Raw genomic sequence first — 18349 nt, 5'->3', positions numbered from 1 at the left:
CTAAAATATTAAGGTAATCCAAGGGGAAAAAAATTGTTCGATTCACAATCGAAATTATTTTAATTCAATCGACAAATATCGTCATTGAGTATTTGCTTCTTACGTCTGAATTTAATTCTAAATTTTCCTCGACGAGCAATTTATTTTGATGCAGAAGTTCCGTCAATTTCTTTTCCTGCTCTCTACGTTTTGCTAAAGCGTGTTCGATGGAAACCGATTCGTCTTCTGGTATACCTAATTTTTCTCTACAATCCATATTATTAACATATGTGCAATGAAAGCTTTCAAAAGGTGCAGTGGTCTTACAATTACCTAAGGGTTATAATTTCCATTTCCTGATACGAGTTTAACATCTCTAATTTGTTCACCACGTTAATTAAATCTGTTATACGCCCACTCTTGCTCTCCAGTTCACTTTTTAGATTTTTTATTTCGTTCAATGCGTCTGTTAAAGCTTGATTCTCGTCCTCATATTTCCTCAACGTTCCTAATACTTCGCACAACTGAATAACATGAAATGTTTAAAAGACCTGAGACTAATATAAGTGTTTTTTAAATAAAATATATCTAATGAACTGACTTTGCCACTTTTTGACTCCGCATCTTCCTCCGCTTCGTTTAATTTAATTTGCAAATTAGATATCTGTTCGTTCGCATCCTGTAATTTTTTTAACAAATCCTTCTGCTCCTTCTTTTTGTCGATCTTTTTTATCCTGAAGGAAATATCAATGAAATTTTAACCACAGATCGATTATATTCAAAATCTTTATTTCCTTAAAAACGATTATGTACATACTTTTGAGCATCTGTTTTTAACTTTTCTATGAGAGTTGCACTTTCGTTGATTTCAACGGTGGCTTCAGATAATTTTGTTTTTAACTCGAGTATAATTTTATCACGATGATCTATCTGCTCGTTCAAGTGGACGATTTCGGATTTATTTTGCTCTTTGACAGAGGCCACGGATTGCACGAAAGACTGAGACAAATGTTCTCTTAATCGCAGAATTTCATCGTCTTTTTCATCTAATATTGCCTAACAAATTTTGAACGAATTAAAACGTGTGAAAAGCTTCATAATCTTACTTTAATCCTTTAATTCCCATAGGCATCAACAGATGCAATCTTCCATTTATTCAAAGTACAAGTAAACGTAAATAATTATAATATAAAAAAATGTGTTTGATTTTCATTTACTTTTTAAATTACCAACATTTTGGTAAGACAGTGAAATACAGTAAGAAAATTTATAAATTCTAATATAAGACTAAAAGAATAATATTGTAAATGAATATCAAAACAGTTTCAAAATTTTTTAATTCGTATCAATAAAAGCAGAAATTAATAAAATTAATCATATAGCATCATAAACTGAGCTTTGGGAATTAAAGTTGTATTACACTACGATATACCTTCCATTCATTGATTCTAGCATCAATTTGTGTACTAAATTCATCTATTGCTTTATCTCTATCTAACTGCTGAGCTGTTACTTCCTCAACCTGTGTCACTAATGCTGCGTTTTCTCGTTCTAAGTTAAATATTTTTTCTGTAAAAAATACATTCTTGCAGTTTGATCATAAAACTGAACCTGTTTATAACAAACTAAACAACTTTTCATTTTAATAACCTTTATATTCTATAGATTTGATTTGCGCAGAACTTAGTTCTTCGGTCATTTCATTCATTTTATACGTTGCATCTTCCATTTCTTGAGTTAAAGTGGTTAACCGTCCTTTTAAAACTAAATTGTCCCTTTCAAAAGTCTATGGAATTACAAAGATGTAAACAGAACATTCTAACAATATTTTGTTCCATTTGAAACTCACCTCTAATTCTGTCATAAGAATTTTAATCTTTTTATTTTTGCCTTGCAAAGCATCGTCATAATCAGTGCTTTCAGATACATCTACGTGCTTAAAACAAAATAACATGGGCAGTTTTATAAGAGGTTTTTATATCTTTGCTATATTACTAATGAAATATCTTACTTTAGATACATCGGTGGTTTCATGTTTTGAATCGGAAGTACCCCATTCTATCATATAAAATGAAACATATTTTATAATATACTTTCATTGCAATAGAGTAATAAAGTAAACCTTGATTAAAATTATACTTCAACTAAAGAATACACACGATTTACCTTTCTTTTTACGCTTAGCAGGTTCAGGTTTTAAGGAAGAAATGGTTTGTTTTAATTCGCCGCATTCTAAAAGTAGTGACTCTACCTATTAACAAAATAAATTTCAGAATATCACACAAGAATACTAATTATTAACCTACATAAATACTATTCTATATTCGACAAGGAAAGACATGATAGAAGAATAAGAAAGAGTGCTGCATTTTATTGAATAAATATCACACAAATAACAATAGAGTTATTCTATAAAGAACAATTCGTGTTGAATAAAAATGTTAAATGATTATTTTTACTTGATTGTCTTTGTATTGCAGTATTTCTTGAGATAGTTTCATCAAAGTTCGTAGGTTATGTATATCACTAATATCGTCAACGTCGCAACTGATCACAGCAGGATAAAGATCCTCCATGTCATCGTCGGTTAGTGACGATGGATCCGCTGATAATATACGATCCCAATCAGTACGACCCATTTTTCGCGATAATTGTTTATTACCACTAAATATAACCCCACTACTTCTACGTAATCAGTATGTTTGACGTTTACCAGCGACGCCTGCCAGCTAGTTGTCATGGGAACTCGTTTTCAGCGTTTGATCCGACATCTGGCGAGAACTTAGAAAACTAATACGAAGATGTAACATTATTGAAACATCTCCTATTAACGCATGAAAGCGAAAATTTTGTTTGAAATATGTACTTTATAATGTTCAAAAAATTTTATAAATACTTTTCAAACACTATTATATAAAACACAGAGGTCAATACGATGTTTTCATTGCCATAAATTTGATTAAAATTACGCTATTTTTTGTTAATGTTAGTTCGTATATTCGAATTTTTATTTTATAAATTTCAATTTTTATATGGAAAATTCATATATATAAATGAATACCTTTGAAACCTCGAATTAAAAATATTGTACATGATTCAGTGATAGTATTACGTTATGTTATGACGGCAATAGAAACATTATCAAAAAGTGTTTCACATAAACAAGATAACCAGCTATACTCTCATCTAATCCCACTATGAATATTGAAGGAAGTAGAATTCACATATTGTATGAAAATCATTTAAATACAGAAAAATAAGGAATACACTTTTCACAATAATTTCTTACATACCTACATCATTTCATACCTACATCTAACTTGCGTATTCATAATACAGCTGCATATAATGCTTCTCTGTAGTTACAAACGCAAGAAAAAATCTAATTCGATAATAGAGAAAAGAGAAATGTAACATGATAAGAATACTTATCTAAAACAACTTGGAAACACATTTACAGCTCGCATGCTAATGCTAGCGTCACGTGATATCTTTACATGTATGACACATAGTATCATTAGTATGTGAACCACTGAACAAGGCTATTTACGAAATTCAACATTCAGACGGTTATGGGTGCTCGAGTTTTAAAATACGATATTGTATGTAAATAACGATAACATATTAAACCGAATACATTATCGCCACGCTGCGTGAGCCGTCACTTCGTTGCGATGATACTTAGTAAATTGTCTACGCGTTTAAACGCGTCTCTAATTCTCAATTTCACGCAAAGATCATCTATGTTACGCGACCAAGTCAGGTGGATACAATTCACGTATTATACCGACAAAACCATCATCGTTCCTGGTGAGTAAATACGATTGATTTTAATTGTGATTCTTGACCACCAGTCGATTAACTCCTAAACGTGCAACTTTTTTCGATCCAATCAGTTAAAGACGCGCAATTTTTTTTAGCGCAATTGTTTCTTAGCTATGTAATAATATATATTTTTTATAATTCTAATACTTTACATTACGTTTTTAATAGAATAACATGCAAAGTACAAGTTCTAAGGAGGACAAATTAAAGAGAACAAATGTTTTTATAAATACAAAAACGTGACTGTTTATCGCTAAATATGTTGATTTGTTAAAAAAATGGTTCGTTAACTATATCCGTGTCTCATATGGGCATGAGCGTTAAGGGGATAAAAATAATTTTTCGTTAACCATTGAGTGTAAATATATTTTTGTCAATCGTTGAATGAATATATTTTTGTGACATTTTCATAAAGATATATTATTGTAATTTTTGAAAAAAAAAATTGATTTGTGTAGATAAAAAGACGAAAATACATGTCTGTGTAATGCTTTTATGTCAGCAATTGAATCGCTACTTTATTACTAATTACAGTAGTTGTGCGTTAAATTACATTTGCCGTTTCCTGGTAAGGATGATGAGACAAATAAGTAGACACGAGAGAATACTTCAGTATTACGTATAGATGAAGAAGTTGAATTATGAATGGCAATAAGAAAAACAGTGAAGATGTAATGGCAAGCATAACTATATAATTTTAATACAATTATGTTTTAGGTGAAACTGAAAAAATGAATATGTATCAAGCGATAAACCATGGACTTCGAATAGCATTGAAGAATGACCCTGCTGCAGGTAATGAAATTTCAAAAATTTTCTCTCCCTCTTTTATTGAACACTCAATGAAATTACTAAGTGAAGTGTACACTATAAATAATTCTAGTCACTACTTACTAGTTGCTATTAATTGATTTAAAAAATTACTAGTACTATGTGAAGATAGAATATTAATTTTCAGAGAGACAAATTAATTTCTGTATCAGTTTTTTAAATTGATAAGGTTCTAGTTATAATATGTAAATTACTATAGACCTGTTATCCAATATTAATATCAATATAAATATTGTTATATACTATATATACCCTCATTTACGTGCAAACATTTTATCAATGAAGAACACTGATAATTTTCCTGACTTAGTGATCTTCGGTGAAGATGTCGCATTTGGAGGAGTATTTCGCTGTACGATGAATTTACAAAAGGAATTCGGCAATGATCGAGTTTTTAACACGCCACTTTGCGAGCAAGGAATCGCTGGCTTTGGAATTGGTTTAGCCACCGTTGGTGTAACAGCGATCGCAGAAATTCAATTTGCTGATTACATATTTCCTGCCTTCGACCAGGTATCAACATTGTTAAAAATTTCGATCACTAATTTTCACAAGCTTAAAACCGCTTTTCTAAAGAAAAGAATCCTATCATGCATAAACATTTTAGTTTGTAATATAAATTATTCTATCTGTAGTTGGTAAACGAAGCAGCAAAACTTAGATACCGAAGTGGAGCAGAATTCGATTGTGGTAAATTGACAGTTCGAACACCATGTGGCGCTGTCGGTCATGGAGGACTCTACCATTCCCAGAGTCCAGAAGCTTATTTCGCTCATACACCAGGATTGAAGGTACAATTTGTTAGTATTAAATATATTGAATTAAAATATAATATAAATATTATAAAACATGCCTTTTTCTATTACTATCGGATGTACTAAGCTATGGTTACAATGGATGCATTTTCTGACGAACGAATGTTCCGAAAAATAGACGAGAAAAATAACTTGATATTTTCTACTATTTGATTGTACTATATGTAATATACCATATTATACTGTTCTGTATGAAGAATATACTGAGGTGGTTATAACGTGTAGGCATATTTAATGAAGTAACGAATGGATGAATTTGTAATAGTCAGATGTATTATGGTACTATACCAATCGAAGAAAGAATAGGAAGCGTGTTCATACATTTATATCAACGGACGTTACTACAAAAAGTTAACCTTCTTGTGTAACTCTAGTTAAAAATTACATGAAACAGCAATAACAATCTAGACCTTGTAACCCAAAACAACGTTAATATTCAAAGGCATAATAATAAGAATCTCGTCCAGTTTTGAATTTTCCGTTTCAACTTGAAACTTTTTCTACGGCCATTGACCGCTACAGTACAAACTGTTGTTCTGAAGAATGAAACATCTGAAAAACAGTGCAGGTATTCTTATAAGAATTCATACATTTGTTACAATTGTTCTGATGCATCCGCCAGAACATTAGTTTATCAGAAGACATATCCATAGTAGCTGTAATCTGATTTATCACGATTATAGCAAGGAAAAACATATTTTATGATATCTATTATATTTTAATTCATTTATACAACATTAATATATTCATATAACTTTGTGAAAATTTATGAATATGATGCCACAGACACTTACTTAATAATAAAATTTCTATGAAATTCGAATGATTATTGAGCAAATATGAAAAAACATTCAGTAACGAAACAGTATTTGAAGGTGCTACAAAAGCATTGTACCATAAGTATGATCTCTAATGGCGCGTAAATGTTGGGCTATAGAATATTAGATACGAATTCTTACCTTGTAGTTGATAATTTGATTGGATTCAGGTATACGTGGTTTCTTAGCACGCAAATGAAGCACTTGAAACGCAATATTCCACTAACACACTTAAAAATTTAATCAAAATCGCATAAAATCGCGACGAACTATGCAACGACATTTTCCGACCAAAAATTCCGCGCGTAACATCATTGCTACGAGGTTCACACGAATTAAAAGAAGGAGGTCGGCGCTGATTGGCTAAAAATATTGTCAACTTAATGGTGGTAAATTTGATTACAGAGAACGAATTAATAGTTCATAATTTACTATTATAGTTTTATTGTATATTTGTGTTCTAAAGAATTGAGCATAACAAAATGTAATAAGTTACAGAATACTTCAAATCATATTATTCTTATATCGAATTATATTAAATTACATAATAGTTTTCAATATGTAGATATACATATACATTACAATGTCATATGCACCAAATAGAATGTAAATTTGTGATTTCGCATATGTCTATTGTAATAAATCATTACATTCATATCACTTTTGATGTTAACGCAGGTTAAATCTCAGACAAAGTATAAAACAGAGCTGAATATTGACGTCATAATGATGGTAAAAGGAAGATAGAATTTAATTAATATTAACACAAATATCATAGGGATATAAAAAATTCTATATTTCGTCTGCAATAATTATTCATATATCCATAGCTACAACAATTCCAGCAACTATTAATGTTATCACTGCAGAGTTAGTGCCAAAGTTCTTTAGCTTTTATTGATAAAAAAGCTCTTTATGTTCTGTAGATTACAAAGTTCTTCAACTCACGTCGATAACGAATACTTTCCTCATTCTTAGACAGATGTCTCTATCAGATACAATCGTCCACCGAAATTATTGATTCATTGAAAACAATAGATCAATGGTACAGAGAGAAACTAGCCACTTTATCTTAACAATCATCCTGGCAATAGCTTCTTTTCTTTTTTATTGAAACGCTTCTCATTTAATTCGCAACTAAATAATTTGTAAATTTAATCGCCGGCTATTCATCGCGTTCAGATTGAAACGGTCACGGAACAAATTGGTGACGAATGAATAGAAACGTTATAAAAAGTTGAAGAGCATCCAGAATGGATTTCTATGCTCAAGGATATATATGAGATCCTTCGTTGTCGAGTTCACTTCTATTCTATAGCCATTGACTCTTAACTTTCTGGAAGAGATTCTATGAATATTGCACGACGCACGTATCTACGTATGCATGAGGAAAGTTTTCCTCGTACACTAACGTGTCACTACCGACACTATACATCTCGATTACATGAACAGCAGTGCGCAACATCGCGTCGACATTTCCTGAAGCTGAGAGATCGCACGCTCTTCGTCGCGCGCTTTGACATAGTACACCAACCGTGGAAACAAACCTGCAACGTAATAAAACGTATGTTGCTAGCATATAGTATTAAATCGTTTGGATAGTTCGGAGCGAAATTACAAAAATGTTTAACATTCTGTTAAATAACGTATATATTGCTTTTTCCAGTGGTTCTTTTTTGAGGAGCTTCTTATTTTTACCAGCATAGAATTCCTTCGAGTAGCTTTTACTTGAAATTCTTCAAATCCGTAATTAATAATTTAAAGTATCATATTATAAAACCTAGAATAAATATACGTGTAATGAATGGGAATAGATAATTAATTCTTTCTTAATTCCTTTTAATATACAATTATCCATGTACGATTATAATTTAGCAATTTTATTCGATTATTTTGTAGATTATGAATTGTTAAAAATGTTACGAATTTTTCAAACAAACAAATACATTCTATCGCTTACCTGTTTTAAACGGTATTTTGGATAAAAATTTATATAAATGGAATTTGGCTTGGTTTTAATTATTTGGGAAAAAAAGCTTTGTGTTTTAATGATTTCCAAGGAAAACGGATTGTACCCTATCACACAATCATTCAATTCCTTCACTTTAGACCTTCGAAGTTCCTTACGTTCATTTATGAAGTGAAGGTTAAATTATTGCGTATCTTTAAACAAAACTACGGAAGTAATACTGAAATCCTGGTGCATCCTCGCAGTAGATCGAAAGAACTTTAAAGAAGAAAATAACAATTTTATAGGAACACCAGTACAAGTTATAATTGAGGGTACTTTCACGTTTTATATCTAAAATTTTTCAATTTTCCAGTTATCCAATTTTCAAATCCCAGGGCCTAAATTTTCAATTTCCCAGTCCTTGAACGTCAAACTTCGTGTTTCGAAATTCTAAAGTTTTCAAATTGCCAAATTACCAGCTAAACGTGGTTAAAATCGATAACATATGGTACCCACCGTCCACAGCCTTTCCATATAAACCTCAAGGCCGTTCTGCACACCGAAAAGACAGACCAAACTCACCTTACATCATCCGAAAGAATCAAATCGCAATTTCCACCTACACGTCGTTCTCGGCATCGAGAGACCGTCGAACAGGATAAGGTCGCTCTTCTCCGAATTCCAGGACGTAATCACCGATTGCGTGTGCACGACCAGTACACGGAGAGAAATGAAATGTAACCGAACGTCCTTTTCAGATCGTTATGCCCCGCGGAGCGAAACAGGCGAAAGGTCTTTTGTTGAGCTGCATAGAGGAACCGGATCCCTGCATCATGTTCGAGCCGAAAATATTGTACCGTACTGCGATCGACGATGTGCCGACAGCTCATTACAAGATAGAGATCGGCAAGGCTGAGGTTGTAAGAGAAGGTAAGCGTTACAGGAAGGAGCAACGAGTCTTCTCTGGACAAGTTTCACTTTGAGACTGCGTAACAATGCCATAGATCACGTTTGATCATTCCTCGCGCGTAATGTAAATCGCTATTTCTTTTTCGTACATTCGTACGATCGATGGACGATCGAATCAAGATCGCGATGAAACTTTCACGAGTTTGCGGACAGGGAATTTATGGCGTCGTTATACTATATCGTCGACGATTAATTGACCGGATAAATAATTCGTTACACGCTCGTGAACTGCTAATTCGGCGCGAATGATCGATAATGAACGGTTATTGGTTTGTATACAATGTGTTCGTCACAAGCGAGAAGTTTTTTAACGGGCAATTGTTCGGCCATGAATTACTTAAACGAACTACGAATTTTCTGAAGGCTTTCAATTTATGAAGAAGTTTATTTTGAGTGATTTTTGAGAACATGTTCATAGTTCCATTTCTTGATCTTCTCGAGAGTCGAGCGCGTTGATTCATTTTTGGAAATAATCATTGTGCGTTCGTCTCTGTATGATATATATCGATTTACTAAAATATTGGTTAGTGAATTATTGTAAAAAAGGGCTTCGCTGATTACAAATTGGACGTCTCTTGTTGCTCTTGTGTTCTCTAATGATTTTACTATGAACCTATTATTTCATTCGCGTCACCTTGTAACCCGTTATAACATTACAAATTTCCAGCACAAAAGTTGCATAAAATAAAATTTACTACGGTATACAAGTTGATAAAGTTTTCTAGAATAAAACGATCTCTGGCACCCCGTATAATATTCATCGATCGCGACCGTCCTTTCATTATTCGATCGATGGAGTGGCACACGCGATGACCGGTCTCCTGAAACAGGATACCGGCGACACTGGTGTACATACTGACTCTTATAGAGAGGACGCAGCGGGCAATTGCGAGAGGCGTAAGGTGAAACGAGGCAAGCGGCGTTACAGGTGTGTGGATTTGCACGTAGGTGACGCGGTGACACTCGTGGGCTGGGGTACTCAGGTGCACGTACTGTTGGAGGTGGCCGATCTTGTCCAAGAGGAGCTCGGGGCGTCCTGCGAGGTGATAGACCTCGTTTCTATCCTGCCTTGGGACACGGAACTCGTTTGCAAGGTAATTTCGTCATTATAATTCGCTACGTTTTCTTTTCTATTCCTTTTTTTCGTTTTTTTGCATCTTTTTCTTTTCTACCGCGTTTAACGCAACCGGATCGTTTGCATGCGTTACGTTTAAATGCGAGACTGTTACGTTTGCGCGGCTATTACGTGGGTTCGTGTCCTTCGTTGATATAAGAGAGAGAAAGAGAGAGAGAGAGGGAGATACGCGGTATTTTAATCGTACGATTCGTTCGTGGAAAGCAGTTACACTTGGGCAACTTGTGCAGGAGGGTTTGCGTTTCAGGACCTTTTAAATCGTTCCGTTTTTTAACGAATAATTTTTTTTGGCGGAACTGGCGGAGGAAGGTTCGCGTTTTAAAAAAATTGTCTCCCCTCTGTTGGATAATGTGGTAGAAATAGATTGTATAGCATCAATGATACAGGAATTAAACGAGGTTAAGGATGAAAATGACACATCGAGCGAATTGTACATTTGTACCACTTCAACGATTATCAACGAACAGTAATCGGAATTTACTTTATGCAACAATAAATTGCGAATGTTTATGCAAATTCGGATCTTTATGAATACAGTTAAAGGAATGCAACTTGCATGAAAGTTTTATGTATTCTAGCCTATTATGTGTATTCTACGTGCTATTATGTATGTATAAATTTCCCATAAAAGAATAAACCTGCACAGTCTATAAATGGTGAATATTCATAGAAGCGAAGAATAATTAAACAGGTAAAGAAATGAAGAAATCAACGTACCAAGGTGTAAACGAGGAACATTTATCTTCCGAGAGAAACCAGAAACGATTCTACATTCTATCCCAAAGCTATTACAGAATTTTATTGTCAGATATTATGTTTGTAGAAAACATATTTTTTATCCCCTCGATATTAGCATACAGTAATTATACATCGAAATATTATTTCGATTAATTTTTTTTTAACCGATTCCTTTTAATGCGAAGATACCGAACTACAAATGGTGACTTTCTTTTCAATTAGGAAACGAAAGATCTCGATTTCAAGACGAATCTTTCGAAATCGGTCGAAAAAAGTTACCGTTGCTTTCTTTCTTGTGGAACGTTGCGAAATAATTGCGAAATGTAGATATACGCGTTCACGTCCATTTTTATTTGCGAAATCGGTACCACCGCGAATAATCCAACGCGATCGTCGCTGTTTTAGCGCCTCTCTCCTTCGATTACCGGCTCATTAAGCCTCTCCTCTACAGCCTCTCTCTGCCTATCGAAAATTCAACGCGAGTTCACTGCTCTCTTGCATAATTCCACGAATATTGTTAGGAAAACTTTACGAGCGAGTTACAAATTATTTGTACCGATTAAATTTCTTGCATAGTAATAAATTTGGTAATAAAAGAAGCAGTAAATTCTGATAAATTCTACAAAAAAAGAATTGGTTGGCATTGCTTTATTCGACTCGCAACATTGTAAATTCCTAGAAATTCTTTATGTCGCAGCAATTTATAACCTGTATATTGTTTGTCCGTTTGGCTGTTAATTTATTAATATGTATAAATACATATGGATTTTCATTCTCGCTTGTTTTTCGACTTTACGATGTCCTCTGGTTTATATTATATAAAAATGCACATAAACGATAATAGTAATATCCGAGAATAATAATAACTAATTCATTCATATTATCAGTTAATGAATTCCATAATTTCACAAAGAAATGCAAATATAATATTATTTAATAATACTATTAGGTTGTTCGAAAAGTTTCTTTTATTTCATAAGATGATAATGAACAACAATTTCTGTTTTATATTATTTTATTGAATTAGGTATGATGTATTTCGTTATATTTCTATTAGTATGCTCGTGCATAATTCAATAAAGTAATATAAAACAAAAAACATTGTGCGTCTGTTATTTCCTTATAAAACGAAAAAAACTTTTCGCACAACCTAATACAATTAGAAACCTTCCTGTATTTGTATTAATCAACTGCCAAACGTTTGCCAAGATTATAACTTTACTTATTAATAATATCTAAAACGTTCGAATCGTTTGCTTGAAACAAAATACACTTGAAGTATTTACTTGTCTATTTAACTTGCAAATATTGAATATCCCCGTCGTCACGTTGATTGAAATTTTCAAACAAAGACGATATTCATTCACACAAATTATTCGGTATCGCTGTTGTTATCAACCGAATCTCAAATAAAATTCATCGAGCGTTTACTTACTCGTTTAACATCGAAACGTTAAACGTCGCGTTGTCACGTTGATTCGAATACACGAACGAGAAGGCAACATTCACTCGTCCGAATTACGGCACACCGCAGTACGGAACGACGCTAATATCGCGCTGATTTATGCTAATCGATCTTTAGTTTAATGATATGCCGATTGTACGGTATGCACCGGCCGCTTATGTGTGACAGTATTATACACAGTAACTCGTACGTGAACCAGCCCGCTGCGTGCTAGGTGGCGAGCGCAATTGTAAACCCGTTTCGCGTAATTTCGATACGTCGATGTCGATGATATTTGTCACGAGATTCCCCTGCGATAAAGTCAAAGAGGGAAGTTATCGTACTTTCTCGTTATTCGTTAACTTTTAAATTCGAGATTTCGAATTTTTCGATCTTCAGATCGAAAGCTTCTCTATCTTTGGATTCTCGAGCTTCGAACTTTCGAATTCCTTTTCGAATTTCGAATTTTTCGATCCTCGAGTTTCAAACTTTCAATTTCGAATTCTCCGATTTCCAAATCTTTAATTCTAAATTCCTTGATACTTAAACTTGTGATTTTAGATTCTCCGTAAAATTTCGAATCGTAGAGTTTTTCTACCGCCGAATATCAAATTCACTCTTCAAACTTCAGTCTTGAAGATCTTTTCCAAACTTCCAAATTTCAATTACCAAATTGACAGCTAAACGCAGTTCGAAACCTAAAACGTGGCATCGGTGGCTACATAAAACAAAGCAGCCATTGTTCACATGCTTTCATATGTTCGTCAAGGCCATTCGAACAGGATGTTTGTCGCGAGATTCCCTTATTAGCGGATAAAATCCACTCAGAGCATAAAAGGCATCGTATGGTTTCTGAAAGCCATGATTTTAACAGGCGGTAGAATGTAAAGAAGCCTGATTGTGAAAAATACTGAACGATAAGGGGTTAGAGTGGTTATATGGAAATTTAGTTTTTGTTTATTTAAACGAGTGTAAGAAGCTTAAGAAGATCGTGAGAAATGGAAACTGATAAGGGTTGGAGTGGCTATATAGAAATTTAGTTTCTGTTTATTTAAACAAGTTCTAAGAGAGAGAGAGAGAGAGAGAGGATTCATAAAGATTGGATAATGTATCTTGGATAGAATGTAACTTTCTTGCGGCGAACCAGCTCCGCTGGTGGCATTAGCCCATATCGGCAAGAAAAGGTCCACGAGAGTTAAGACTGTGCTTCTTGTACCTTAACGAACCGATTAAAACACGATGTAATTTATTCTGCTCGCCACCCTTGTAATTGCATGCTCAGGGATAATATACTGGTTTTAGAAGTTCGACGAAGTATGCTAAAACACCAAATTTTGTTTTTACAAGAATTTCTTTACGCGATTTCGATTCAGCACTAATGAAAAGTTAACAGAAACACGTTCAATTTTCTTTTCACGTATAATACATAGTTTGATCTAACGCGGTACGAACGTCTTCTCAATGTAGTTATTTGCATCCGAAGCTATCATTAGTGTAGATATATTTTTCTTAGGATTTAAGGGCTCCAGGCTCTGTCCGCGTATAAGTTATTGCTACTCCGAGCAATATGGGACGGTGCGTAAATCATCCACGAATTGATCTGGGAAACGGCTTGTTCTACCGAACGAATTACCCTCCGTGACACGTGATAGCGTGGATTATTGTGGGTGGTCATGGTTGGTCTATATTCGACATTACGGATCGAACCATCCGTTGCAATGACTATGAATATCTAATTGCCGATTTCATAATTGGACGTTTCTATAATACCAGTGAAGATGTGTGGAAAGGGATCGAGTTGCTCGAGTAAGTGATGAGATTATCCTTCGACGAAATAACAAGCTGTGTTAGGAGAGACATTGATGTTCGTGCTTACGGTTCGGGATATAAGCGGGTTAGTTCAATTATGTATGCTATCGAGGGATTTTGAATGGGACTGTGGAAATTGCTTGACGTTATCTTCTATGCAAGGGTTGATATCGTAATATATTACGAAAATTACATATATAATCGTAGGAACTCTACAGTAATTGCATCGAATTCCTCGAAATAAGAAATATTTCGATATGAGCCATTCGGAAGTTGTCGATTTTAAAGCTATAATATATGGTTAGTGGTTAACTTTATAAAAATCAAACAATTTATCTCTATAAACATGATCAATTGGTCTTCTATGTATCTTACATTGTCTCTTACGGATTATTCATTTTCTCTTGATAATGATTAATGGTATTATTAAGGTATCAAACCTCTACAAACTGCCTAATATCCCTATGCACATACGTGTAATAAATAAGGGAACTGCGAAACCTTAATATATCCTGTTGCCTTGTTTTTTATCTTACTCAGAAATGGAATAATATAATTTTGATATTTTGGTATTAGCGTGAATATATTAGAATATCAGAACACTAGTTTCTCATTACTCTAATATATTGTTGAATTATTTCTGAATGTAATTACCTGAATGTTACAATCGTGCGAAATTATTTCGAAAGATTAATACCAGACAATCTGTGATTTACACGCGATCGTTTTACTTTAATAATGATACACAATGTTACAGTCGGTGAAGAAGACTGGCCGCGTGGTAATCGCCCATGAAGCGCCGCTAACGAGTGGCTTCGGAGCAGAAATAGTTTCAGTCGTTCAGGTAAGTAAATGTTTCCTCGAAAATGGTATGACATAACAGCGTAAGCGAAATTGAAACTCTGATTACCACATTTCAACTTAAATCTCGTTCAACTGTGACGAAGAGAGATTACACTAAGGAAGAATCAAAAGTATTTGAACGTAAACTGCCAATCTGTTAGATCGTTTCGTAAGTTCCATTTACCACGTATGTTGTGTCTATTATCTTAATTGGTATTTCATTCTTACCAGGCAGAGATTTCAAGAAGATTCAGAGAGTCGTGAAAATTTGTGTCATTGTATACTTCACGTATTCCATAAAATGAAAATTAAAACGATAATGAGAACGGAAAATATTAATTCGATTTATCCGCAAGCTCTATATTTTCAAACACGACAAACGATCGTCTTCTTGCATGAAAATTTCTATAAAAGTGCGGAGCATTTTTTCGAACGAAGAAATATTAAATAAATCTAGAAATTGAATAGAAAGTGAGATACGTGATATTGAACTTTTATACTTTAAAAGGTTAATAAACTCATAAATTAATATAGCTGACTTTTAAAAGTGAAAGACTAGGAATAGATATACAAACGGAACAAAACTAAAAGTCAGATTTACGAGATACGCGTTGATAAACGAGGAGAAAATTTCTATTAAAAAATGTTGATCAAACTCTAAATCGTAGATATATGTGTGAGTTTGCGATGCGCAAGTCAATTTCCAAATGGAACTACGAATACAAAATGGAAAAGACTACGTTGACGATTTAGCTCATAATGGCTCGATAAAAATATTGACGGTTCAACTCAAAATGTTAAAGTTTAGTAGAAATCGGCGAACCTTATGAAACGATCTAATAGATCGATTTAAATATTATGCACGTATAAGGAAGTTGGAGCAAATATCAGAGCAATTAGGCCATGTTACGCGAAATAACTGCACGTAATTCCAATCGAACGGTCGTATAGGCACAGTTGATAGATAAACGGAATTTTATTGTAGTTACGAAATTATTTACACGTAGCGCGTGCACGGTGCCAAAATCCATTAGATGCATGTTCAATGCATTGTTGGAATGTGGCAGGATATCATTACGCGTATTTTCTGTTACGTCATGCGCACACTTCGTGACGGTTCGATACGCTTCAGCTTGCTCAGATGTACAAACCTCGGCTGCCTTGCAAAACTCCTATACCTAGCGCTAAATTAGCAAATGGATAGTTCGATCGTTTGTAATTTAAACATTCGCCTAATAATACGATCATGTCTGTCGTTCGACGTGACAAAACTGAGAAATGTATTCATAACTGTCATTAATCTAAATACCTTCGTAAAACTGTTCTCATTCGGTTAATTAAGTTCACAAATTGTTCCTTTTACAGGCTTCATTTGTATTAGACTGATGCGTACGAAATGTCGTTTCTTAAAAATAAAAGTTTAACCGTACGTAGTTTCCGGAATATATGCAATCAGTATAATTTTTACGTAATTCAATGCACTTCTCCGATGAATTCATTCTTTCAGATTTATGTGAATTACCAGTTCTATAATTCAATAATTTTTTAAATAGAGATATTGTGGCTGCTTTTAAAATAATGTGCACATTAGAAAAATTGTTCAGACGAAGCGTGGGAGATCTTTAAGTCTTCCTAAATACTAACATTTGTTTTTTGTGCCAAATTTACTCACTAATAGCGATTTCCTCGTGTAGACCTTTCATTAGAAATTTTCTTGTGACTGTTTACTTAAAATTCTTGCATTCTTTGAAGTATATAGTAATTCCAAATTTTCCACCAACAATATTCTCCAGAAATACAATCTACAACAATTGGAAACATCGATTAGCTATGCTATACATTTATTACATATTGCTAACTTAAATGTTAATAAATATTAGTAATTTAATAAATTTACTAAATTCATACTTCCCTAACATTAGAACTAGCGATGACCAAAGTGGAAAACTTGTGTCAAAGAAATTGGGGTGGCAGCCGTATAGGAAATTATATAGGGTGGTTGACAACTGGTGGTATAAGCCGAAAGGGGGTGATTCTACGCGAAAAAAGAAGTCGAAAATATAGAATAAAAATTTTTCGTTCGAGGCTTTGTTTTCGAGAAAATCGACTTTGAATTTTCGCTCGGTACGAGTGCACTTTATCACGTCTCGTTATAACGGATCTCACTGTAGATCGTTGTCTCGATGGAAAAATTAAAAAAAAAAAAATTAAAAAGAAATGTTTATATATGTGAATATAATGGATTAATAATCTATAAAATTTAAAGGAAAATTATAGTTAAATGAGAATATAAAAGAGGAGTAAAAAGAACATTTTCAATGCAGGAAGAGTGTTTTCTACATTTGGAAGCTCCGATACAAAGGGTCACAGGCTGGGATTGTCCATTTCCACACGTTTTCGAACCATTTTATCTACCAGACAAGTGGCGGTGCTTCGCGGCAGTCAGAAAGATCCTGAAGTACTGAAGAACCAGGGCTATTCTACTTAAGAACTTGTCGCAGTAGAAGACGCCAGAAACCTGTTGCCTCTGCGGACATTACCCCGCCACAACAACACGCATGAGTATCGATTTTTGGTCTTCTTTCGCCTGTTTAAAAATCAGTCCAAAGAATTTCTGTTTCATCATTCTTAATAGGATGATTCGATCGATATACGTAGTTGGTTTTAATTAACCGGTCTGTCAGCTGTTGTTTGATTATCAATGATGTGAAACTTGATTGAAAAGAGGGGCAATATCAAGATCGGGTTACGTTCTTTATTGCGTAATGTACATTTCGACGATAACATTTCAAAAGACAAATAACACGATATCATTTGCGTTATAAACTTGCGTTATATTATTGTATAAAAAATAAAGGATAATTTTTTCAACAAATGTATACATTGTTTTTAATTGTATGTAAGAACGATGACGTAGCATGTCAAATTTGTAGAATTCATAGCACGTCGAATTTACTTGTAGATCTTCTTTGTCATTAAATCAAAATGGAATATCAAAATCGTAAAAACAAATACAATATGATGTATAAATAAAGCATGACATTAAATAAGAAATCACAAAGATAAGAGTATAGTACAAGGAAAATTACTCAATACCGCATAAATAGCATTGTTTAAGATTGCTATCTTTGCTAAGCTTCGACTGCCTTTCATTGACTATTTTCTAGTCTTCGTTTCGACCAACGGTCTACT

General features: G+C 33.7%; 2 protein-coding genes and 1 long non-coding RNA gene across 5 annotated transcripts in view; 1 reads left to right on the top strand and 2 right to left on the bottom strand.

Moving 5' to 3' along the window:
* LOC126867871 (centrosomal protein of 290 kDa-like) overlaps positions 1-2919 on the bottom strand; it is a 130356-nt gene extending 127437 nt beyond the window's left edge. For both annotated transcript variants that reach the window (XM_050622902.1, XM_050622903.1), the window contains exons 1-10: positions 2439-2919; positions 2146-2230; positions 1991-2037; positions 1829-1915; positions 1630-1765; positions 1412-1548; positions 797-1035; positions 581-713; positions 313-503; positions 104-245 (exon numbers count right to left, since the gene is read on the bottom strand). In XM_050622902.1, coding sequence (XP_050478859.1) covers positions 104-245; positions 313-503; positions 581-713; positions 797-1035; positions 1412-1548; positions 1630-1765; positions 1829-1915; positions 1991-2037; positions 2146-2230; positions 2439-2618 — 1377 coding nt within the window. In that variant the 5' untranslated portion in view covers positions 2619-2919. The remainder of the gene's footprint in view (positions 1-103; positions 246-312; positions 504-580; positions 714-796; positions 1036-1411; positions 1549-1629; positions 1766-1828; positions 1916-1990; positions 2038-2145; positions 2231-2438) is intronic.
* Positions 2920-3485: 566 nt separating this feature from the next.
* On the top strand, positions 3486-18034 carry LOC126867896 (2-oxoisovalerate dehydrogenase subunit beta, mitochondrial). Of its 2 annotated transcripts, none has more exons than XM_050622973.1 (8): positions 3486-3789; positions 4522-4599; positions 4946-5148; positions 5271-5426; positions 8978-9149; positions 10137-10282; positions 15072-15158; positions 17482-18034. In XM_050622973.1, exons 1-8 carry the CDS (start codon positions 3654-3656, stop codon positions 17620-17622), a joined length of 1119 nt encoding a protein of 372 aa, XP_050478930.1. In that variant the 5' UTR covers positions 3486-3653; the 3' UTR covers positions 17623-18034. The 2 variants fall into 2 exon arrangements, with proteins under 2 accessions (XP_050478930.1, XP_050478931.1); XM_050622974.1 differs by lacking the exon at positions 3486-3789 and adding an exon at positions 3900-3919.
* On the bottom strand, positions 7044-17462 carry LOC126867963 (uncharacterized). The gene is made up of 2 exons (XR_007690497.1): positions 16830-17462; positions 7044-7815 (listed from the first exon to the last, which is right to left on the bottom strand). It is a non-coding gene; the product is annotated as an uncharacterized LOC126867963 (long non-coding RNA).
* Positions 18035-18349: the final 315 nt, after the last annotated feature.

Source organism: Bombus huntii, chromosome 7 (genome assembly GCF_024542735.1).
Source record: "Bombus huntii isolate Logan2020A chromosome 7, iyBomHunt1.1, whole genome shotgun sequence".
NCBI lineage: Eukaryota > Metazoa > Arthropoda > Insecta > Hymenoptera > Apidae > Bombus > Bombus huntii.
Note: the sequence above shows the minus strand (reverse complement) of the source record. Positions and strands in the feature narration are given on the sequence as shown.